At 51.1% G+C, this 24,588-nt stretch overlaps 2 protein-coding genes across 2 annotated transcripts; one reads left to right on the top strand and one right to left on the bottom strand.

Moving 5' to 3' along the window:
- Positions 1-3,997: 3,997 nt before the first annotated feature.
- On the bottom strand, positions 3,998-15,422 carry LOC310692018 (uncharacterized protein). The gene is made up of 6 exons (XM_083472379.1): positions 15,351-15,422; positions 13,231-13,737; positions 12,982-13,063; positions 10,789-10,871; positions 9,942-10,068; positions 3,998-7,081 (listed from the first exon to the last, which is right to left on the bottom strand). Exons 2-6 carry the CDS (start codon positions 13,642-13,644, stop codon positions 6,003-6,005), a joined length of 1,785 nt encoding a protein of 594 aa, XP_083328505.1. The 5' UTR covers positions 13,645-13,737; positions 15,351-15,422; the 3' UTR covers positions 3,998-6,002.
- Positions 15,423-18,336: 2,914 nt separating this feature from the next.
- On the top strand, positions 18,337-24,417 carry LOC310692038 (transmembrane 4 L6 family member 5-like). Its single transcript, XM_083472425.1, has 5 exons — positions 18,337-18,616; positions 21,031-21,111; positions 22,598-22,737; positions 23,877-24,069; positions 24,268-24,417. The coding sequence occupies exons 1-5, from the start codon at positions 18,443-18,445 to the stop codon at positions 24,283-24,285; spliced, it is 606 nt and encodes a 201-aa protein (XP_083328551.1). The 5' UTR covers positions 18,337-18,442; the 3' UTR covers positions 24,286-24,417.
- Positions 24,418-24,588: the final 171 nt, after the last annotated feature.

Genomic DNA, 24,588 nt, shown 5'->3' with positions numbered 1-24,588 from the left:
TTCTTCTCGCTCTCCTAAGGCAACATCTGGGGGCTCAGGGGCAGCCATGATATCCGGTGCTGTGTTCCCCACCCTCCGTAGAGACTTTCCGTCCATGGCTGACAAGCCAACACACCACACGGGACTGGGAGAAGGAGGTCACCAATTGGTCTTTGAACCTTGTTCTTTTGCAAGACCCTGAGGAAATGGAGTCTCTGCTGGGCCTTCCTAACCTCGGCTTCTCCTTTCCTGCCAAATCTCAGGCGTCTTCCTCTCCTTCCTTCCTTCCTTCCTTCCTTCCTTCCTTCCTTCCTTCCTTCCTCTCTCTCTCCTCCACTTTTTACCTCAGCATCTTCCTTCCCGCCAAATCTCAGGCGGCAACCGTGTTCATTTCAGTTAACTTGACGGGACATTTTTCAATGGGGGGTTTTGCCCCCGCCGAGCCCTGTCTCCGGGAATAGGGCTCCGGAGGGCCGCTGGAAGGGGCCACGAGGGCCGGATGCTGAGTGCGTCTCTCTCTGTCTGTATAAAGGTGGAATATGAAGAGAACGGAAGAGAAACTGCAACACATATAAAAGGATGGATACATGGAATAAAGGTAAAGGTAAAAAAATATAAAGGTAAAGGTAAAAAAATATATGTGTGGAATAGATAAAGGGAAAGCTGATAAGCAAAGCAGCAATGAACTCTCGGGGCATTTTGGTTATTCTTACCGGTACTTCTTTGACTTACGCACCACCCATTATCCAAAGAGCAGTGTGTCACACTAATAACATATTTTACAGGGCATGACAATGAAAGCATAAAACAGAGCATAGTGATTGACAGCATAAGAATAAAGACAATCCTAATAACAATTGCCCCCCCTCCCCCCCTTTAACACTGCAAAGATTATTTAATGGCCAAAGGGCTGCATATGAGGAATGGTTTTGCCTGGTGCCAGGGCTGCCATATTTCAAAAAGGAAAAAATAAGAGTTGTTTAGTTGTTTGTCTTTCTTTGTTGTCTTTGCTGTTGTTGAACTTTTTTTTTTTTTTGCACAATTGCCAAGAAATCTGATGTTTTCCAGCTTTTTTTAAAAAAATGAAAAATCAGCACTTCTGGAATGGGTTGCCACGTTATCCTGGACATTTCCACTCTTGCCCAAACTTCCCCTTGGATGCTATTAGCATCAGACGAATCCCGGATACGTCCAGGAAACCCCGGATGCATGGCAGCCTGACCTGGTGCTTAATACCTCAAAGGAAATGAGTCCATGTTAATTAGCACCAGCCTGCCCTAATCAGCCCTGATCACACTAATTTCAGAGGGTTTGGGAACGTCTTACTTGGTTCTATCATAGAGACTCATGACTCTGATGCCCCAAACGTTAACTAAATTCTAGCACCTCTTGGTCCCAGGATCTCTGGGTTTCTGGCATCCTGAGATTCAGAACATTACCCCCTGCCAAGAAATGAGCAGAAAAATTAGCAGAAAGGCTTAATCATAGACCATGGGTAGGCAATCTAAGGCCGGGGGGCCAGATCCGGCCCAATCGCCTTCTCAATCCGGCCCGTGGACAGTCCGGGAATAAGCGTGTTTTTACATGAGTAGAATGTATCCTTTCATTTAAAATGCATCTCTGGGTTATTTGTGGGGCATAGGAATTCATTCATTGTCCTCCCCCCCCAAATATAGTCCAGCCCCCCCCCCCAAGGTCTGAGGAACAGTGGACCGGCCCCCTGCTGAAAACGTTTGCTGACCCCTGTCATGGACCATTATAGGGTGACCTCCCCCACTCTCAGAAACCTCCACTCTGCCCCCCAATAGCTAACTTTGGATGGCCCCCACCCACAGACTATAGAGGACTCTTATGGCAGTGATGGCCAAACTCAGCCCTCCAGCTGTTTTGGAACTACAATTCCCATCATCCCTGACCACTGGTCCTGTTAGCTAGGGATGATGGGAGTTGTATTCCCCAAACAGTTGGAGGGCCACGTTTGGCCATCACTGTCTTATGACATCCCTGAGGGGATGACCTGTTGACTTCTGACCAGTGTCCAGCTGACCCCCAGCCTGGTCAGTTTTTCTCCATCATGGGAAAGGTTTCCCAACCACCTTTGTCTTTCTGCCTCACCCTTCCTGCATTGCCAGGCATTGGGCTAGAGGACCCTTGGGGTTCCTCCTCCTCCTTTCCAAAGACTGCACCCCCTGTTTCTGCACCCCCCGAATCCACAACCTTTCCCCCCGGGCATCTGCTCATCAAAAGCTCAATGGACCCTCTTCTCAATAGGCAGCAATCATAGCAGCCTAGCACTGATTCCTAGACTCAAAGGATCATGGAATTGTAGAGTTGGGAGGGACCATGAGGGTCATCTAGTCCAGCCCCCTGCACTGCAGGAATCTTCTCCCCAGCGTGGGGCTCAAAGCCATGACCCCGAGATTGAGAGTTGTGTGCTCTCCGACTGAGCTGTAGCCCAAGAAAGACAGGCAAGTCCAGATAGGAAGCCTTTGAAGCTTTTCCATTGTATTTTTGCATTTTCCATTTTACAAACCATAACAACAAAAACGAAACAAAGTTCAGACATCATATCCCATTTAACTCTCCCCCCCCCCCTTTGTGGATCCTTATATTTTCATTTTCATTCTGCATCTCATCGCCAACTCCAATTATTGTAAATCCTTAATCAATCCATGGTTCAGATTTTTACAAGTTTTCTGTCAATGAATGTCTACTAATGAATGTAATTGTTTACAGTAATTTTTCAAATACAGGTACTTCCCCCATTCTTTATTAAAATTTGATTCTTTCTGCCTCCTGATTCTTCCTGTAAGTTTTGCCAATCCAGCACAGTTCATTAATTTTAACAGCCGCTCTTCCTTGTTTGGAACGGTATTTTCTTGCCATCCCTGGGCCAGCAACGTACGGGCAACTGTGGTTGCATACATGAACAATTTCTTCTGGTCCTTCAGGATCTCTGCACCTAAAATTCCTAAAAGAAAAGTTTCTGGTTGCTTAGTAAACATTATTTTCACCATTTTAAAAAACTCATTATATATCATTTCCCATAAAGCCTTTTTTTTTACACAACTACCACATATGATAAAAGATGCACTCTTTCTCTTTACATTTCCAGCAGGTTAGAAATTGATTTATACATTTTAGCTAATTAAGTACCAATGGGACATCATTTTCATATAGTTTTCTTTCAAAGTATAACATACTGTAAATTTCAGATCGGTAATCAATAATTTCTCCCATGCTGCTAACTCAATATTATAACCAAAATCCCTTGCTCAGTGTATCACCACTGCTTTGAACTGTTCCATCTTTTGTTTACCAATCTGATAAAAGTTTATACAGTGGTGCCCCGCAAGACGAATGCCTCGCAAGACGGAAAACCCGCTAGACGAAAGGGTTTTCCGTTTTTGAGCTGCTTCGCAAGACAAATTTCCCTATGGGCTTGCTTCGCAAGACGAAAACGTCTTGCAAGTGTTCCGATTTTTTTCCGCTCCCCCCCCTTTTTCTAAGACGCTAAGACGCTAATAGCCTTTTAGCCGCTAATCCGCTAAGCCTTTAATAGCCGCTAATCCCGCTAATCCGCTAATAGCGCTAATCCGCTAATAGGGTTGCTTCGCAAGACGAAAAAACCGCTAGACGAAGAGACTCGCGGAATGGATTATTTTCGTCTTGCGAGGCACCACTGTACATTTAGTTTTTATTTTCCAGCAACTCTTTCAAATTGGGAGGTTTTATGAGAAAAACCTTTCTTTTTATCCAACTTCATTAAGCTGGTGATATTGCAACCAATTGGTTATTAGTCATCTTACTTCTTCATAACCCTTTAATTTTAAGCCTTGATCTACCTCTTTGAATAGTTCTTTGTAAGTTACCCAGTCGTTTCTCATATTATTTTTTTTCACCGATTAAGTTTGAAGCCTGCTACCTCTCCAAATTTATGAATCTGTTCCAGAGCCTTTGGAACCCTGATCAGAGGCTCCTCTACCAATATCACCACATCATCAGCAAATGCCTTACGTTTATATGTCCTGTGTCCCACTGTTATCCCTTCAATCTTGACATCCAATCTGATTCTGCTAGCCAAAACCTCTAATACTAGTATAAACAATAATGGTGACAAGGGACAACCCTGTCTTGTCCCCTTTGTTATATTACATTTTTCTGTTAGCACATTATTTACAATCAGCATAGCGTGTTGATTGGAAGCCTTTGAAGCTTTTTATTCTTAGTGCTAATGCGGGTGGCGCTGTGGGTTAAACCTCAGCGCCTAGGACTTGCCGATCGCATGGTCGGTGGTTCGAATCCCTGCGGTGGGGTGCGCTCCCGTCGTTCGGTCCCAGCGCCTGCCAACCTAGCAGTTTGAAAGCACATCAAAGTGCAAGTAGATAAATAGGGACCGCTTACCAGCGGGAAGGTATATGGCGTTCCGTGTGCTGCGCTGGTTCGCCAGAGCAGCTTCGTCACGTTGGCCACGTGACCCGGAAGTGTCTGCAGACAGCGCTGGCTCCCAGCCTCTAAGATGAGATGAGCGCACAACCCTAGAGTCTGGCAAGACTGGCCCGTACGGGCAGGGGTACCTTTACCTTTTACCTTGGTTCTCAGACTTAATCCATTCTGGAAGTCCGTTCCAAAACCAAAGCGTTCCAAAACCAAGGTACGCTTTCCCATAGAAAGTAATGCAAAATGGATTACTCCGTTCTAGACATTTAAAAAAACCCCTAAAACAGCAATTTAACATGAATTTTGCTATCTAACGAGACCATTGATCCATAAAATGAAAGCAATAAACAATATACTGCAGTCACGCAATCAGTCAATCAGTAGCTGAACTGGGTTCCACACAGTTACCAAAACAAAACAAAAAAGCTGCAGAAACAAAAACGCAAAATAAATAGCAAAAACAGACAGACCTCAGCGTAACACTTAAAAAGGGAGTGCGGCACTCAAAATGGAGCACATTCGGCTTATGAAAAAAGTTCGCAAACCAGAACACTTACTTCTGGGTTTGCAGTGTTTGGGTTCCAAGCTGTTTGAGTACCAAGGCGCTTGAGAACCAAGGTACCACAGTATTAACAAGTAATCATGCTGGCTCAAGACACACAGATTTTAGGGGCAGGGGGAATATTAGGAGTTCTCCCACTTACCCACCTGCCCCCCTCTCCCCATCTGGAGCTCCCAACGCCTTCATCTTCCACCCCATCTACAAAGCGTCCCTGGCCAGAAACCACCAGCAGACCCCTCCCCTCCGCCGTAGCCCCTGCTGCTCACTAGGAATGCTGACCCCCTGGAAGCAGTCTGGAGCTGGTGCAAGGAGAAGAGGCAGATCCAGGCAGTGGCGGCGGTGCAAGTGACGGGAGGTGGGAGCACAGGAGAGAGAGGGCAACGTGGAATAATTAACAGGAATGGGCAAAATGTGCCTCAGTTTCCTCACTGGCACAACTGTGAGCTGGGTGAGGGGCCAAGCAAACTGTGGCTGTGGGTAGGGCAAAAGGAATCTCAAGGCTGCAAAGTAATCTCAAAAGGGGCAAATGAATCTCCACACAGTCCAGATCAAGGGAAGTCATACCACTGCTCTATTCTTCCTTGGTCAGAGCACACCTGGAGTCTTGTGTCCAGTTCTAGGCACCACATTTCAAGAAGGATATTGACAAGTTGGAACGTGTGCAGAGGCGGGTGACCAAAATGATCAAGGCTCTGGAAATCAAGACTTAGGAGGAACAGCTGAGGAAACTGGGGGTGTTTGTAGACTTAGAGGAGATAGGATAGTGACCTCTAAAGGCTGTCCCATGGGGGAGGGAGCAAGCTGGTTTCTTCCTGGTCTGAACCAATGGCTTCAAGTTACAAGAAAGATGATTCCAATTAAACATCAGGAAGACCTTTCTAATGTTCACAGCTGTACAACAGTGGAATCAAGTCCCTTGGAAGGTGGTGGACTGTCCTTTCTTGGAAGACCTCAAGCATGGGCTTGGTGGCCATCTGTCATGCATGTTTCAGTTGAGATTTCTGCACTGCAGTGGGTTGGACTAGATTCTCCCATTCTCCTCACTGTGGATTTTTTGATGGAAAGTGAGATTGCCCTTCTGACTGAAGCTCTTCCCACATTCCAAGCATTCATATGGCTTCTCCCCTGTATGAATTCGTTGATGGGAAGTGAGAGCAGAACTCTGACTGAAGCTCTTTCCACATTCCAGACACTGAAATGGTTTCTCCCCTGTATGAATTCTTTGATGGGAAGTGAGATTGGACCTCTGACTGAAGCTCTTTCCACATTCCATGCACTCATATGGTTTCTCCCCTGTATGAATTCTAAGATGGGACTTGAGATGGCAACTGTGACGGAAGCTCTTCCCACATGCCAGGCAATTATATGGTTTCTCCCCTGTATGAATTCTTTGATGGAAAGTGAGACTGGCTCTGTAACTGAAATTCTCTCCACATTCCAAACACTGATATGGCTTCTCCCCTGTATGAATTCGTTGATGAGAAGTAAGATTGTTCTTATAACTGAAGATCTTTCCACATTCCAAGCACTGATATGGTTTCTCCCCTGTATGAATTCTTTGATGGGAAGTGAGAACAGAACTCTTACTGAAGCTTTTTCCACATTCCATGCACTGATAGGGTTTCTCCCCTGTATGAATTCTGAGATGGGACTTGAGATGACAGCTATGACGGAAGGTCTTCCCACATGCCAAGCAATTGTATGGTTTCTCCCCTGTATGAATTCTTTGATGGGAAGTGAGACTGGCTCTGTAACTGAAACTCTTCCCACATTCCAAGCAGTGATATGGCTTCTCCCCTGTATGAATTCTTTGATGGGAAACGAGATTGTTCTTGTAACTGAAGATCTTTCCACATTCCAAGCACTGATATGGTTTCTTGCCTGTATGAATTCTTTGATGGAAATTGAGAGAGTCGTGCCAAGCGAAACTCTTTCCGCATTCAAAGCACTGATAGCGTTTCTTTCCAGTGGAATTTCTTTGATAGGAAGTGGAACTGGAGCTCTGGCTCAAGCTCTCTCTGCATTCCGAATATTGATATGGCTTCTCCTCTGTTTTGACTTTGTCGTGGTCTCCCATTTTCTTCATTTCCAATTCATCACCTGCAATGAAGAGAGAAGCAAACGTTGGTACTTAATGAGATAAGTTCCTTCTCTCTAGGGAAAATTGGACTCTGCCCATCTCACCATTGAAAAGAAGTTAAAGCTTTGAGGAATACATCAGGGACAGGACAACCCCCTATCTCCAATTCAACTCATGCTTAAGCAAGTAACTGTATAGTCACAACATAACAACTAAAGAATAGGAACAGAACAGTGATTTCAGTGGGGCATGCTGCTCTCTTCACTGAATGACAATTCCTACTGACCCCAGTAACTAGCACAGGTGAAGGAGGGGGAACTCTGATATGTGCTGAAGAGCAAGAAGGCTGGGATGGAAAGATAGGAGAGCCCCCTGGACCTTGGGGGAAGGTGTCCCATGTCCTTCTAGGCCACCCTCCGAAATCCATTGTTTGATAGCCTCCCCCACGCACACAGAGGTACCTGAGAGGGCTGGATCCCAATTCTCTGTACAGAGAAGAAACCTATCACGGTAAGTATCAATGTTCACTGTAGGGGAAAACTGGGATCCATGATGTGGGAAGTATCTCAGCAGTGTCCAGATCGGATGGCAGCTGTTGTAGGCCCTAGCTCCTCATTGTTAACCACCTGTTGAAGCACTCTTCTCTCAAAGGAGGCCTCTGTTGAGACGAAGGTGTCTAACTTATAGTGTTTCATGAAGGTGGAGGGAGAGGACCAAGTGTATATCACCCAGGGGAGCTCACGTCCCAAAGGATGCCGAGGTGACGGTGCTCCTGGTGGAATGGGAAGTGATTCCCAAGGGCACCCCACCCCACCCCCGGATCCAGCCTGCCAATGATGCTGGAGAAACCTTGTGCCCCTTGGTTCTAGACTGGAAAGAAGCAAACAGAGCCCCTGTAATGCGGAACTCCTCTGTGATCCTGAGGTAAACCCTGATGGCCCTGCGCACATCCATTCCTTCTGCCCTCCTCCCCTGGAGGGTTTGTTGCCTTAAGGTCTCCATGAATGAGCCCCTGTGGAGATGAAAGGAAGAATCATTTCCTTTCTGACTCTTTCTCTCTGTCTTCTTATGAGGCAGAGCCGTCTTCTTGTCTCTGGTCTCTACCAGGGCATCTTCCGGCCCCTCTGCAAATAGCTGGCCCCCCTTGAAGGGGTCGCTGGCCAGGCTGGTCTTGGCTTTGGTGTCCACCTGCCACTGTTTAAGCCAGAGCTGCCTGCGCACTGCCACATCTGCTGCCCTGGCTCCAGCTGCGAATTGAACAAGCATCCAACGAGGCATCAGCCACATGGGCAGAGGCCTAGCTTGCTTTGCTATTCCTTGCTGGATGTGGACAAACCCTGGTCCAACCTCTGCCAGAAGGGCCTGGGCTCAGATGTAGGTTGCCCTGGCCATGAAAGAAGCTGCAGCCGAGACCTCAATGGCTTGTGCACAAGCTTCATGTGATCTGAGCAACAAAACCTCGGCCCTTTTGTCTTCATGGTTCCTGGGGTGATCCTGCCCATCTCTGGAAACCATGGATCCATGAGTGAGGGAACATATGGGGGCATCTACGGGAGGAACACTAAGAAATCCCATTGCAGGCTTATCAAATGGATTTAGCTGCCTTATGGGGAAGGTAGCTGCCTTAGCAGCCCCAGGAATCCACCATTTCTGCAAGGTGGTCTCCTTAAACTCTTCTGGATAACGGGAAACCCTCTTGCAGGCCTTGCTCTTGGGAAAGGCCATGGAGGCATTGCCTGCTGCCTGGGCCTGCTCAGGGACATGGACTGTCCTCACAGCCTTTCCCAGGAGCTGCTCGATGTCTAGGCTCATAAAGAGTCTGGGGAAAGCTCCCCCTTGTCCTCCTGCCGTTCCTCCTCACCTGGAAAAAGCTCACCGTCCTCCCAGTCTGAGGAGGTGGGGCAGGCCTGGATGTTGAGGAAGGGGGTGTGAGAGCCTGAGGCATCCTCTGAGCTGGCTGCCCATGGGGAAAGGGAAGGCTCAGCTCTTCTGGAAGCCCTTCTGCCAGAGCCCCTTCCTCCCCTGCTCAGCAGCACCCGGCGCCTCCTGTGCTGGGTCCCCTGCCTCTGAGCCCGTCCCCTGTGAGGGGACAAGAGGCTGCTCCAAGATGAGGAATGCTCTGAGGGGGAAGGAAGGGATCAGCTCTCCTTCTCATCCTCCCTGGCATCCTGGCCATCGTGCTGGTTCCTAGCCCTGCTTGAACCAGAACCATGGGTGCTTTCCTAAGGCCCCCTCCCTGCTGCTGCCCCTGGCTGAACAGGGCTGTGGGAAGGCCTAGAGCCTGTCCTAGCCAGGTGACCCACTCAAGGGCAAATGGAGGCCTCTCAGAGGGTGGGGGAGGCAAGGGTGGTCCCCCTACCCCCCTTTCCTGGCTTTCCAGACCTTCTGGACGTGCTGGATCAGGCCTTTGCAAGTCAACCAAAACCTTCTTGGCCTGGACTGCTGCTAAATTCAAGAAGGCCCCTTGGGTTCCCACAGATTCCTCTGAGGAGTCAGCCAAGAGATCTATTTCCCAGAAAAAGGACTCTCCTCCTGAGAAGGGGCCCCTCCTGCTGTGTTTCAGCCGTTTCTGCGGTTTTGTTTGGCCCAATCATAGAATCTGCTCCATCTCTAATGTCAGTCATCTTTTTGGTCAACCAGAATCTGACAGAATCAAGAACAAAAAACTGACAGCCTAATCAAAAGGCATAACCAGAGAAAGAAATGTTCACACAAACAAAACAGTTGATAGCCCTCTATTCAAGGTGAGCTGAGGGTGTGTGTGTTAGAATCCCAGACGCTGTAGGTGGCGCTGCTGAGCTCCATCAAAATCTGAGAGGTTCGTCACATAGATTAATGTAAAGAATTTCAGGACAGATATGATCCAACAGGGAGCCTTACCGAGAGAGGCCATGATCGCACGATTCTCCTCCATGACTTCCTGATGCAGAGCTCTCTGGTCAGGATCCAGCAACGCCCACTCCTCCTCCGTGAAATGCACAGCTACATCTTCAAAGCACACTAGGCTCTGAAAGAAAAGGTCTTCCTTTCAGAAAGCATAAAGATTATCTAGCACACATTGTTCTGTTGTTTCCTGTCTGTTAGTTGCTGAGTGGTTTTCAGGGGAATGTTTCACTGCACATTTTAATGATGGATGCATATCTAAGCATCTTAATGGAATTATTTTATTCTGTATTTTTAAAACTGGGTAACTAATCTTTGTACAAAGGGGTGAAACTCCACATGGTGCTCTTCAAATCCGTATGTCTGCACAAGCATTTTAGCTTGTGAAATGGAAGGCTCCCCTCTCTCCTCTCCCTATGTGGTATTTTGGGAGGGTGCAGAGAGACAACTCTCCTCATTTCCTAAAGCCAACTCCAAGGGCTGCATGGGGGCTTGGGGAGGTGGCGAAGAGGGGGGAGCCCTCAACTGGAGGGGCTGGGCAGGCAAATTCTCACCACTGGTTTTTTAAAAGTTCCTTATATTTTAGCATTGACCAATAAACATACTGTAGAAACTGGCTGAAACAACTGCTAAATAACACTAGCAACATTCAGGAGGAGAGTTAAGGTGAGGTGGTTGTTCATTACTCTCAGCAGACAAGCCTTCTCCAATGGCATTTTCAGTGTTCATAAAGGGCAGCTTTGACAGAAGCAAAGAGGAACAGGAGAGAGATTCATTTGCGCCCAGAGACGCCCTGGCTGCCCCACCCCTCCGCCTCTTTCCCCACAAGGCTCCTTCCCCCTACCTGATCTGATTCCACAGCCATTGTTTCCCCTCCGCCACCAAGAAAAGAGGGATTGGGAGGTTTTGCTGGCATCATTCTGTCACCTGCAAGAGACAAAGGTAAGTGGGGAGACAGGAGTGCCTGCCTCTCTCAGAGGTGAAGCAGTGCCTCCACATCCACTGCTTCACCTGCGGATATAACAGAGAAGTAGAATTGTGTGTCATCAGTATATTGCTGGCAATGTCCTCCCAAACTCTGGATGTTCCTACTCTGCGGTTTCATGTAGATCAGTGTTTCCCAAAATTTTTTGGGCAAAGGCACACTTGTTTCATGAAAAAAATCTCGAGGCACACCACCATTACAGCCCCGTGACGTCAGCGCGCAGCGTCACGCCGGGAGGGACATGAATTGCTAGCAAATTACATAATCACCTCCTTGAGGACTGGCTCATCTTCTCCGAAGGCAGAACCCCATTAATTAACAGCACAGACTCACACCATAGCCAAGACGAGGGGGGGAAACCTCAGTCATGCACAGTCATGCACATGTGGGGGCTAAATGAGGACGAAGACCGGGCAGAGAGCAGGGTTCAAATCACCCCACCTGGCCAGGACAATCCCTGGGTGCTCCCTTGGGCCACTCGCCTGACCCACCTCGCAGGGCTGTTGTTGCAAGGATTACACGGGGAGAACCACGCGCGCCCCCGGGAGCTCCTTGGAGGAGAAAGCGGGTGATGAATGCAATGCACGAAATATATGAGAGGCGACCAGGTTTTGCAGGTGAGGGGCCCCCGCCAGCCTCCGCTTCCAACACCCGGCGCAACGACGCCGAAGTTTCCCCCCGGGCTCAGCTCGGGGAGCAGCGCTGCTCCCCCCCGGCTCCCCTTTGCCCTCCCGGCTCTCTCTGCCGCCCACTGGGGACCCCCCTCACCTGCCAAGTCCGGAGCGTCGGTGGAAGTTGCATGCATGCATGCAGGGCGCCGCGTTGCCATTGCATTGCACTGCACTCCATGCCACGCCTGCACGCATGCATTGCCTTGCACGCCCGCCAAGGGGTCTCCCCGTGGTCCGATGCGTCCCCTCCGGCGCAGATGCAGCATTGCAAAAATAACACCCCGCCGACGCAGCCCTACCTGGGGGGCAGCCTCCGCCTCCGCGGGGATCCCCGGGCTCCATCCTGCCGCCCGATCTCCGCGAGGGCGCAGGCAGGCTGCGCAGGGTCTGCGGGGAAGAGCCCCTGCCCGCCCGGCCGCCGCCGCTGCGCTCATTCCATGGCCGGGAGAAGAGCGCTTCAAACAAAACGCCCGGCCCGCCAGGCCACGCTGGGAAACGTAGTTCGCGGAGCCCAAGGGCGAGGGGACTACGGATCCCGGCAGCCCCCGCACCGGGGACGGAGGGGGAGAGGCCGGGTGCAGGGATGGAGGGACGGGTGGACGAGCGAGTGAGTGAGTGGCAGCCGCCAAGCCTTGGCCGAGAGCCAGGAAGGGCCTCCCCGGAGGAGGAGGAGGAGGAGGGAGGCGCAGAGCGGGAGGGAGGGAGGGAACCCCAGGGGTCATCTAGTGACGGCGCCCCAATCGAAAATTTGACTTTTAAAAAAAAAAATCTTTCGAATTTTTTAATTTTTCCCGCGGCACACCAGGCAACATCTCACGGCACACTAGTGTGCCGCGGAACAGTGGTTGGGAAACACTGATGTAGATGTTAAGTAGCATATGGGATAAAACAGAGCCCTGAGGAATTCCTCGCTTAAGGCTCTACGGGGCTAAAAAGCACCCCCCAAGCATCACCCTCTGGGAACCACCACCCAAGGAGGACCAGAACCACTGCAAAGCTGTGCCACCTACTCCCAACTCAGCCAGCTGCTCCAGAAGGAGAGCGTGATGGATGGTACCAAAAGCCGCTGAGAGGTCGAGCAGAATCAACAGGGGCATCTTTCCCCATCTCTCTCTCGGCAAAGGTCATTACACAGGGTGATCAAATCAGTTTCTGAGCCAAAACCGGGCCTAAACCCTGATTGAAATGAATCTACTTATAACAAGCCTCACATGCTGAGTGCATTTTAGCATTTGTACCCGTTGCCTATTTCAGCAGCGCAAAAATGCATCTCCCCTCCTTGAGGCTCTTGGTCCCAAATGTCTTCCACAAAAAGATGAAAAGATTAGTTTCAAAACCAACAGAATGGGATCAAAGGGACAAAAGACTCCTTCCTCCTGACCCAGTGACCTCTCTTTTGTGTCCAGCGGAGTCCTCTCTTCCTCAGAGTAATCTGGGCCAATTGCTGCAAACAGATCCTCTCCCTGAAAGAACGAAAAGAATTCACAGAATTGTAGAAAAAGGAATGAGAGGCAACAATTTTATAATATCCGAAAATGCTCCACTAATAGGCCATAAGTAGAGCATTTGGGTTTGTTCACCCTCCTGTTGGAGCCCCTTGGGAGCATCCAGAGGAAAGTCTCTCTCTCACCTGTTTCTCCACCTGCTTCCTCTCCTCCGCCTGACTCAGGAGGAAACCTTCGGCCAGGGCCACTGCCTGGGAACTGGTCTCTGCTCCGCATTCCCTCACCCAGCTCTCCATCTCCGGCGGAAGGACAGCCAGGAACTGCTCCAAGATCACCAGGTCCAGCATCTCAGCTTTCGTGTGCCTTTCTGGCTTCAGCCATTGAAGGTCAAGGCAGTAGAACCGGCTGCAAACTTCTCGGGGTTCTTTGGCCTCCTGGGAGCAGAACTGCCTGAACTGCTGGCTCTGCACATTTGAGCAAAGGGTGTCCTCCTCACCCAGGATCTTTTGTATGGAGTTTTCCCAGAATCCCCCACTGCTCCCTGTGTCAATGCCATGGCCTCTTCCTGCTTCAGGGTCAGCTGAGTCTTGTTCATCCATCTGTGCTCTCAGGAAGCCTCTTAGAGATCGGAAGGAATCCTTTTCCTCCCTCTTGTCCAGTTCTGTGTGTCCAAAAAGAGGTGCTAGCAAAATCTACAAAGCAAATGCATTGTTCCGTTATTAAACTGACAGTCAATTTGTTGGATGAGTCCTGCTAGGAAGCAGGATTGGACTGCACCACAAGCCAGATTTTCAGCTTTCTTTAAGAAAAGGTAAGCCTCCAGCCCTCCTAGAAGGAAAGTAACCATACCAAACTGTGAGATGAATCAGCCTGGTTGAGCCTGTCTTTCAGTGTTTGCAGACAAGGAACTAAGTCAGACCTGTGACTGACAAGTGTGTCAGTTATACCAAATGTAATGTACACACTAGGCTAACAGTGGGGGTCCTAATTCCAGGGTTCTCAAGAGTTGCTCTCCCCCACCCCCACTTCAGGACAAATTTCTTCCCTGCTTCTGTCTTGTTTTCTAGCACTTGGAAGCTCCAAGCTTCTCAAGGCAAATTACCGGGGTAGGGCACTTTTTTCTTTTTTCTGAGGGCCCAAATCGTTATCTGGCCGCCACCCCCCCCGAGGGTCAAATGGGCAAGACCAAAGTTGATTTGGGTGGGTTCAAAGGACAGTGCAAAAAAGCAAGTAAATCTTTCTATGCTTGTACTGGTTTTAAACATCTTTAATATTGTACTTTACTGCTGCCATCTACTGTGGGAACTTAGGGGAAAGGGCAGGTAATTAACAGCAGGAGCAGCAACAGCAACAACTACTCCCACACGGATCAAAAATGTTGGGAATACTCCTGGATCCAACATGGTCACTGGAGGCTCAGGTCGTGTCAGTGACTAATAACTGCTGCCTCTCACATAGTTTTGGCTGCATTTGCAGCCCCAAAGTCACTGCCCTGGGGCGCAAGCCGGGGCAGTGTGTCTGTGTGTCTGGAAGTCCTGGACTGACCAGATGACAAGACCTGCAGAAATTCCCTTCTTAACTGTTGAACCCACTGTGGGTCTCGTCCTCTCAATCCACCAGAGCCTGTCTTTGCATGCAGAGGGAGTCCCTAACTCACTGAGGGCTTGAGACCCATTGGCCACCTTCATCTGGTTCTGCTCCCAGGGTGCAGCCACTGACCCATACTGCCAGCTTTTAGGAACCACATGTGAGAACAAAGGTGGAGGAACTAGCCAGAAGGAGCCCGTCATTTCCCCACCGCAGATACTGCCCCTTCTCTACCACCCCATTTCCATCTCGCCTAGGCTGCTAGCCCCAGTCCCTTTGGGATGGAGATGACGTGGACAGGGCACTCCATGCTCCGGGATTATTGCAATGCCTGCTACGTATGTGGAGCTGACCTTGACGATGAATCAGAATCAGCTCCCAAATCCCGCAGCCAGATGATGGGCTGGGCTCCCTCTCCTCATTCATGGCATTTCCACCCACCCTTCTCTCCCAGGGGCTCAAGGGGGCATCCAGGGGTCTCCCTGCTGTCCTTTGATCCCCACAGCAGCCCTTGAGAACACCATTAATTCCTCTTTTAAAGCAGCTGCATTGCCTGTCAGTTCCTTTGCAGAGCCAATTGGGTGGTTGTGTCTTGGGGTGTGGATGGGGCTGGTTGGGGGCTCCCCGCCTGCATGAGCTGGACAGGACTCCCTGATGCATCCCCCCCCCCCCCGCTTCTCCCCAATGCACCCCATGGCGGAAAACAAGGGAGACTCACCAGGTTGCAGGAGCTGCAAAGCAGAAAGACAGCAACTTCCCTCCCCCTCTCTTGCAGGAAGGGACGTCAGTGGCAGGGAGGAGGGGCTTCTCATCTGGAGGACTGCCCCCCCCACCTTCATAGCCTTTTCTCTCTAGGAATCCAGCTCTGCTCCTTTTAACCCTGGCAAAGCCAGGCACACTCAGCCCCCCCCCCCTGCAGAGCAGGAGACACGTGTGTTGAGCACCCAGAGCTGCTTCATTTGGGGGAGCCATGAGAGTAACCAGGATTTATGGTTTTTTAGGGGGGGGCAGGTCTCCCACCTGTCCCCATCCTCTGTCTGGCTCTGTCCAGCAGATTCGGAATGACGTGGGTCAGCAACAGTTGCTTCAAATTACTTTCTTTTGACCCCAAGTGCTCAGAAATTTTTTTCTACGATTTGTAGTTTTGGGTGAGTATTATTATTATTATTTATTTGTGGGAGGGGCAGCTGCCCCACCTCCCTCCATCGGGGTGGCCTCTTGGCTGGCAGGTTTCTGAGCTGTTTCCTCCCTTAGCCAGAAACTGGAGGAGGAGCAGCAAGCAGGAGAAAAGGCCCTGCAAGAAGCAGGAAACCCCATCCTGGAATCCTAGAATTGTAGGTTTGGAAGGGGCTCCTAAGGGTCATCCAGTCCAACCCGCTGCAATTCAGGATTCTCCACTCAAGCATCCACGAGGGACGGCCGTCCAACCTCGGCTTAAAAACCTCCAGGGAAGGAGAGTCCACCACCTTCTTCCCATCCTAATGTTTTTCTCCCTGGTGTTTGCCTGGAATCTAATCCTTTGGTTCCCGTTCTCCCCTCCTGAGCAGGAGAAAACCAACTTCCCCCATCTGAGAGATGAGGGATGAGTGAGGAGGCGCCTGGTTCCTGCCTTTTCTGGGACTGAAGAGAGGAGACGGCAGATCCATCCCAGGAAATATTCCTAGTGATTTTTAATGGCATTTGAGTTCCTGCCCTTCTTTCCCCTACTGTATTGCATTACAGTTTGTATCCTGTGGAGTATGATATAATACGAGGTGTAAGATATAAAACAAGCTATAAAAATACAATTAGCAGAGAACATGACAAAGGCGATAAGTTCTGAAAGACTCGTTTCTGGGTTCAGTCCTGGAAAAGAAGGAGTGCAAAACCAGAAAATGATTCAATGTCACAAGTAAAATAAATGCAAGATACTTATGGGCATCACTGCCTACAAATGGTGGCAGCTGATAAACACAGGAAAAAAATGTGTGAGAATGGGGAAAGCATAGTACAAAAAAAGCGCTCTCTCTCTCTCTCTCTCTCTCTCTCTCTCTCTCTCTCTCTCTCATATCTATCTATCTATCTATCTATCTATCTATCTATCTATCAATCAATCAATCAATCTCTATCCAGTGCATTTTTATATAAAAAAATGTTTAGGGGTACTCTCATTTCGACTCAAGAAAACCACCATTTTATAGTTCAAATTGGGGAAAATAAGTACAGTAAGTTGACAAAAGTACAAAAATTCACAAAATCTTTAGGGGTATGTATATGTACCCCTGCGTACCCCCTAGAAAAAAAAACAACCTGTATCCATCTATTTACAGGTAGGTAGCCGTTTTGTATCCATCTATGTGTCTCAGGGCGGTCCAAGCTCTCAGTCCAGCTGGGCCACAGGTGCCACATGCCCTGAATTTTCCATATCATAAACTGAAGTGTGTGCAACTCTTTGCCTTCAGTGACCCTCCACTTCAGGGACCCCCACTTTCCACCTCACTTTCCCTCTCGCTCCTGGGATTTCCTTCTTTCCCCCCTTCTTTTAGCATCTCCTTGACCCCTGCCTCCACCTCCGCCATTTCAGCCCCTTTTAGCCTCGGGAGACCCTGGAGGAGCATCCCTTTGGGGGTGAGGCCAAGCAGTGGGGAGGTTGCAGCGCCTGCTGTGGCTGCAGAGACCGATGCAGGAGAGACATGTTTTGTTGCAGCCGGGGCAGAGGAAGGCGTTTGGTTGGGCTGCTACAGGTGCACCAGGGCGTTTCTTCTCTCTGGGCTCCTCCCAGCAGTTTGGCAGTGGAGGTACTAGACTCCCCTTCTTGCAGAGGCTGGCTGGCCACCTGCCAGGGATGCTCGGGCTGAGATTCCTGCATTGCAGGGGGTTGGACTAGATTACTCCCGGGGTCCCTTCCAACTCTGCAATCCCTTGTAAGGTAGTGGACTCTCCTTCGCCAAAGGTTTTCAAGCAGAGGTTGGCTGGCCGTCTCCTGGGAATTCTTGAGCTGGGATTCCTTCGCTGCAGTCTAGATTACTCTTGGGAGCTCCTTCCAACTACAGAATATGATTATATGTCCAGAATATGATTATATGTCTCTGAAACTAGGATTGTTGAGCTTTTTTTGGGGGGGCACAGTTGTTGAGCTTAATTATTATTATTTTTTTGCCCAAAGTTGTTGTTGAGCTGCTTTTTTTTTTTGGCAAAATCTACATGGGATTTATGCCTGGACATTTGGCGTCCAAAAAAGAAACGGGCCTTCTCTGCAGTGGCTCCCCATCTGCTCTCCCCAAGGAAATTCGCCTAGCACCTTCATTATGCACCTTGAAGCGCCAGACAAAAACATTGGTTGCTTTGGTTGTCATCCTTTGCCTTTTTAAAATGTGGTTCTTTTTGGGGGAGGGGTTGTTGTTTCTATTTTGATGATATATTTTGTGGTTTCATATTCTGATTTTGTTCTGTGAACCGGCTTGAGGCCTCCAGGGATGGGGAAGTTTATGAATTCAATCAATCAATCAATCAATCGAATTCTAGAACTGCAGAGCTGGGAGCGACCCCAAGGGTCATCTAGTCCAACCCCCTGCAATCCATGATAGATGCCCCCCCCCCAAGGAGGGAGTTTCTGTGCAGCAGAGAAGAGGAGGAGGAGGAGGAGGCAGGGATGCCAGGCTGGGAGATGTTTTCCCTCTCCTCTGGCCAGCCCTTTGCCCTCCTTATCTGCGAGCAAACAGTTTCCTGCTCTGGCTGCTCCGCACGGCAGCAGCAGCAGCAGCCTCCTCCTCCGCTTCCGCCGTCCGGCCGCACCTGCGCCCGTCTCCCCCCGGGGCCTCGTCTCCCACCATGTGCACCGGCAAGTGCGCCCGCCTGGTGGGCCTCAGCCTGGTGACCGCCGGCCTGGCCTGCATGGTGGCCAACATCCTCCTGATGTTCCCCAACATGCAGCGGGACTGGACCCCCCAGAACATCACCACCCAAGTGTGGCTCATGGGGGGCCTCGTCGGCGGGGGGCTGATGGTGAGTGCCCAGGGCTGGTGGGTGGGGCTGGATGACCCTCGGGGGCCCAGTTCTGTGATTCCAAGGGAGGGGTGGGTTCTCCTCCACTGGAGGCGTTTAAGCAGGGCTTGGGTGGCTGCCTGCCAGGGGTTCATTAGCTGAGATTCCTGCATTGCCGGGGGTTGGGCTAGATGACCCTGAGGGTGCCCTCCATCCCTGTGATTCCCAGGACTTGCAGCCGGGAAGAGCCCCCCCTTCATGGCTTGGGGACATGTCAGTGGTGAGAGAGACGCTGCTTCCCCCTGCCTTCTGCAGCCTGACTCACTTCCTCGAGTTGTCTGCCCAGGGACATCTCTGGTACCAACCACAGTCCCCCCCCCCCCCAGCATGGCCTGATTGCATTGGATGCTCAGGAGCAGAGCGACTCTGGCAGGGCCGGATTGAGGTTTGATGAGGCCCTCAGCTGCTGAAGGTCATGGGGCCCTTTATATGTCCAGCTGTCCTTTGTCAACAACAAATTGCCGCTGCTTTTTGTGTTGAATATATGCTATAGGGCAATTTATAGACCTAATTACGTATCTAAAACACTGCTGCTGTATGTAGGTTTTACAGTGGTACCTCGGGTTACATACGCTTCAGGTTACAGACTCCGCTAACCCAGAAATAGTACCTCGGGTTAAGAACTTTGCTTCAGGATGAGAACAGAAATTATGCTCTGGCGGCGCAGCGGCAGCAGGAGGCCCCATCAGCTAAAGTGGTGCTTCAGGTTAAGAACAATTTCAGGTTAAGAACAGACCTCCAGAACGAATTAAGTTCTTAACCCAAAGTACCACTGTATTTTATTTGTTTTTTATGTTATATTTGAGAAATGTACATCCAGTTTCTTTTTCCTTTAATTTTTTTGGGGGCCCCCAAGAAAATGGGGCCCTAAGCTATTGCATGTTTAGCTTATATGTAAATCCGGGACTGGTCTGGGGAGGTTGACAGCCCTGACCCACAGCAGGACCCCGGCTGTCTCTCCTGGCAACGGGGTGCCAAGCACATTCCCCAAGGGACTGGGGGTGCCATTGGAGAACCCAGAGGAACCCCATCGCCCGGTCTGGCCCCCCACCATAGCACTTTCTTCCCACAGGCAGCCTCAGTTTCTCTCATGGTGAACTTTGTGCAAAGTTCCCCCTGACGCACACTCTGTGGGAGATAACAGGGCCTTATCTGCAAGGGAGACAGCTGGCTTGGCATGGGGGGGGGGGTCAATAAAACAAGGTGATCTCTGCCCCCCGAAAGGGGAAATGAGGCGCATCAGGGGAGAAGGCAGGAGTGGCAAAGGTTTGCTGGAGGGACCTGATGGGGGGGGTCACCGCTCTTGCCGGGGGTGTGTGCCACTGCCCATGTTTCAGGGGGGGGGCACCTTCAGATCCACCTGCCTTTTCTGTCAAATGACAGGTGTGCGCTTCTGCCATCCTGCAGCCTGAGAGCTGCTCAGGTAAAGGCAGGTCCTGAGTTCGAGAAGCCCAGCCCAGTGGCATCAGGTGGGGAGGGCCGGGGGGGGCAGTGACAAGAAGTGAGGTTACAGGGAACCAGGCAGAGGGCCTACTCGGTGGTGGCCCCCGCCCTGTGGAACGCCCTCCCATCAGATGTCAAGGAAATAAACAACTACAGTGGTACCTCGGGTTACAGACACTTCAGGTTACATACACTTCAGACTCTGCTAACCCAGAAATAGTACCTCGGGTTAAGAACTTTGCTTCAGGATGAGAACAGAAATTGTGCTCCGGCAGCAGGAGGCCCCAATAGCTAAAGTGGTGCTTCAGGTTAAGAACAGTTTCAGGTTAAAAACGGACCTCCGGAACAAATTCAGTTCTTAACCCGAGGTACCACTGTATCTGACTTTTAGAAGACAACAGAAGGCAGCCCTGTTTAGGGAAGTTTTAAATGTCTGATGTTCCATTCTGTTTTTATATCTGTTGGAAGCCACCCAGATCTGCTGGGGAAACCCATCCAGAGGAGCAGCATATAAGCCATCAAATTCTTGTCGTTGTTATTAATGGTGTGGGCAGTCAGGCCAATCCAGGGGCCACCGTGGAGGAGTTAACCTCTGGAACTCACTGCCGCAGGAATGAGTGGCCGCCACCCGCTTGGATCTCTTGAAAAGAGGGTTGGGCAAGTTCCTGTTTGCTGGGTTTCCCCTTTCAGCCACGGCGGGAGCAGGATTCTGGGCAAGGCGGCCTCATCCAGCATCTGGACTCTTCTTACGTCCTTGTGGAGCTTCCTGAGCCAGAGGCAGTCTATCTGTCTTCCTAGGTTCTCTGGGGCACTTGGCTGCTGTGAGGACAGGAGGCTGAATCCGGGAGTCTGTGTGTGTGTGTGGGGGGTCTTCCTTGGGTCTGATCCAGCAACTCTCTGACCTCCCCCTTCTCCCTTTCCACCTCCCCCAGGTCCTCTGCACCGGGTGCTCTGCCGTGAGGGCCGGAGGGAAAGGCTGCTGCGGATACGGATGCTGCGGGAACAGGTGCCAGGTACGGATCCTTGGGCCCTCCTCCCCGTCTCTTCCTCTGCCTCGTCTGCCAGGGGGCCCAGCACTCTCTCGGCCCCTTGAGCCGCCACCTGCAAGGCGCCTGCTAGAGGCAGCCAGGTCTCTGGAACTACAATTCCCAGACAGCCAGCACATCCTGCTAGGGGCTAGTGGGAACTGTAGTGCCCCCCCCCAATAATAATTGGTGATCACTCAGTCGGTAGAGCATGAGACAGGATTGTGGGTTTGAGCAAAAGATTCCTGCATTGAAGCAGGTTGGGATGGATGACCCCTGGGGGTCCCTTCCAACTCAACATTCCTGTGATTCTATGGAAAACTCTGGAGGACTCCAGGTTGGCAGGGTGTGTGTGGAAGGAATCCCTTCCAACTCTGCAGTTCTCATATTCTAAACAGGGGCATGTTTCTCTGCTCTCTCTCTCTCTCTCTCTCTCTCTCTCTCTGTGTGTGTGTGTGTGTGTGTGTGAAAGTGAGAATGATAGAATAGAATCCTAGAATCCTAGAATTGGAAGAGACCACCAGGGCCATCGAGTCCAACCCCCTGCCAAGCAGGAAACACCATCAGAGCACTCCTGACATATGGCTGTCAAGCCTCTGCTTAAAGACCTCCAAAGGAGGAGACTCCACCACACTCCTTGGCAGCAAATTCCACTGTCAAACAGCTCTTACTGTCAGGAAGTTCTTCCTAATGTTTAGGTGGAATCTTCTTTCTTGTAGTTTGGATCCATTGCTCCGTGTCCGCTTCTCTGGAGCAGCAGAAAACAACCTTTCTCCCTCCTCTATGTGACATCCTTTTATATATTTGAACATGGCTATCATATCACCCCTTAACCTCCTCTTCTCCAGGCTAGACATGCCCAGCTGAGGCTGGGGGCTGGAGAGTGTTTTCATTCTTGGCCCTCAGTCCCAAACATTCCCCCCTTTTAAAAAAACCCTAGTAATCTGATCCAGGCCTAGGACCAACGAGCTGCTCCTTTGTGAAAATGGGCACCTTGCACCCTGAACCCTTTATTCCTATTTTCAGCTCTGGCAAAGGAGGGGGAATCTAGCAGGTCACAAACTGTTGCTTATTTTGTCTGCCCTGGAGGACTCCCCCCCCCCCACACTTTCGGGTTCCTCTCCCCCCCCCGGCCCAGGAGTGAGGCAAAGGCACTCTGCCCAGGCACAGAGGCATATGCGTTGCCCGGCCCGGAAGCAGCAACACGGAGACCCTCTGCACGTGCCCCCCTTGATGTTTTCGCAGACAGAGCCTGGGGGTTTGGCAGAGGTTTGGGGGCGCAGAGTCCTGTTTCTAGGGAGGGAGACTGGGAGCTCCCACCTTGTCCCACCGAGGGGAGAGAAGGGGGGGGGGTTCCTATGGAGTCTGTGCCAAGAGGGCTGTGGGCTGGAGTCCTGAGATCGGAAGAGGGGCTGAGCAAGTGGGGCGTGTGTTGGGCGGCACCAGCCCCCCCTCACCTTCTCCTCCCCCACAGATGCTGCGCTCCGTCTTCTGCTCCATCTTTGGGGGGCTGGGGGGCTTCTACTGCCTGGTGGTGTCGTCCACTGCGCTGGCCGAGGGACCCTGGTGCGAGGTGAAGGACGGGACGTGGGGGTCGCCCTTCAAGGACCTCAGGTGAGGAGCCGGGGGGGGGGCTGCAGTAGAGAGGGAGGGACAGCCCCCCCACCCCCTGGGAGACAAATGCTTCTGAATCCCAGTTGCTGGAAACCTCAGGAAGCACTCCTGCGCTCGGATCCTGGCCGTGGGTGGGACAGATCCAGGGTTGGAGAGACCTGCCTTGGCCAGGAAGCTCTGTGGTCGGTCGGATTTACGTATAAGCTAAACAAGCTATAGCTTAGGGCCCCACTCTCTTGGGCGCCCCCCCCAAATATACTTCTTCTTAATTGTATTTCATTATGAATATACTTCTTCTCAATTGTATTTCACTATTAATATACTTCTTCTTAATTGTATTTCACTATTAATATACTTCTTCTTAATTGTATTTCACTATTAACATACTTCTTAATAATACAGTGGTACCTTGGGTTACAGATGCTTCAGGTTACATACACTTCAGGTTACAGACTCCGCTAACCCGGAAGTAGTACCTCGGGTGAAGAACTTTGCTTCAGGATGAGAACAGAAATCGTGTGGCGGCAGCGGGAGGCCCCATTAGCTAAAGTGGTACCTCAGGTTAAGAACAGTTTCAGGTTAAGAATGGACCTCCGGAACAAATTAAGTACTTAACCCGAGGTACCACTGTATTTCAGTTCAACAGTTACTTTGATAAAATACACATTATGTTATGTGCAAAGGGCTTTAAATACCTATTAGGTCTGTAAATTGCCATATAGCATATATTCAACACAAAAAGCAGCGGCAATTTCTTGTTGGCAAAGGACAGCTGGACATAGAAAGGGTCCCATGACCTTCAGGAGCTGAGGGCCTCATCAAACCTCAATCCGGCCCTGTCTGTGGGTATGACCGTCTCTCAGCCTAGGATACCTCGCTGGGCTTTGGAGGGGCCCCCTGGGGTCATCCAGCCCAACCCCCTGCAACGCAGGAACCACAACTGAAGCGTCCCTGGCAGAGGACCACCCAACCTCTGCTTAAAAACCTCCGAAGAAGTTGGAAGAGACCCAGGCTGGCCATCTTCCCCGAGCTCCTTGGAGAAGAGGGCGGTCAATGACATGAAATAAGTAGCGCCCCCTCCCCCACCAAGGACCCCCCCCAGCGCCCCCCCCCACTGATGGCACCTGTCTCCCCCGCAGTGAGAGCTACCTGGGCAACCGGACGCTGTGGGAGGAGTGCCTGAACCCCCCCAATGTGGTGATGTGGCACGTGGTCCTCTTCGCCATCCTGCTGGGCCTGGGGCTGGTGGAGCTGGCGCTGTGCGGACTTCAGGTGGTCAACGGGCTGGTGGGCACCGTGTGCGGAGACTGCCGCAAAGCCGAGGACCGGGCGGTAAGGGGGCCTGAGAAATGGGGGGAGCGTGGGGAGGGGGGGCGGCGGGAAGGAGGGTCAGTGCCCCCCGCCCGGCAAAGCAGGCTCACCCCCGGGGGTCGCAGCCTCTCTTGGCCCCCCCCCCGATCGGGCGCCAAGTCCAGGCCGCTGCGAGCCCGCCGCTTCACTGGCCAATTTCTCTCTCTCTTTTTCTCGCAGGGCGACGGGGGCCTTTGAGGGACCCGGCTTGGCTGGACCCCCACCCACAACGCGCACACTCCGTCCAAGCGCCCCCCCAACCGCAGCCCACCCCCACCCACTTCTCATCTCTACGGTTTGCAAAAGTTGGAATAAACCAGCTCTCCCCCCGTTGTTGAGTCCGGCTCTGCAGGGCTGCTGTGCGGGGGGGGGGATATATTTTGGGAGGGAGGGGCTGGGCGGGGGCAGTGACGTAGCGTGGGTTGTCAGCACCCGGGGCAAGGCAAGTAATTTGCACCCCCTAACCCTAATCCCCAGATGTTGCGCCCGGTGCAGCCGACC

Source organism: Podarcis liolepis, assembly GCF_965112155.1.
Source record: "Podarcis liolepis genome assembly, chromosome: 13".
NCBI lineage: Eukaryota > Metazoa > Chordata > Lepidosauria > Squamata > Lacertidae > Podarcis > Podarcis liolepis.
The sequence above is the reverse complement of the archived record's forward strand: the minus strand, read 5'-3'. Positions and strand labels throughout refer to the sequence as shown.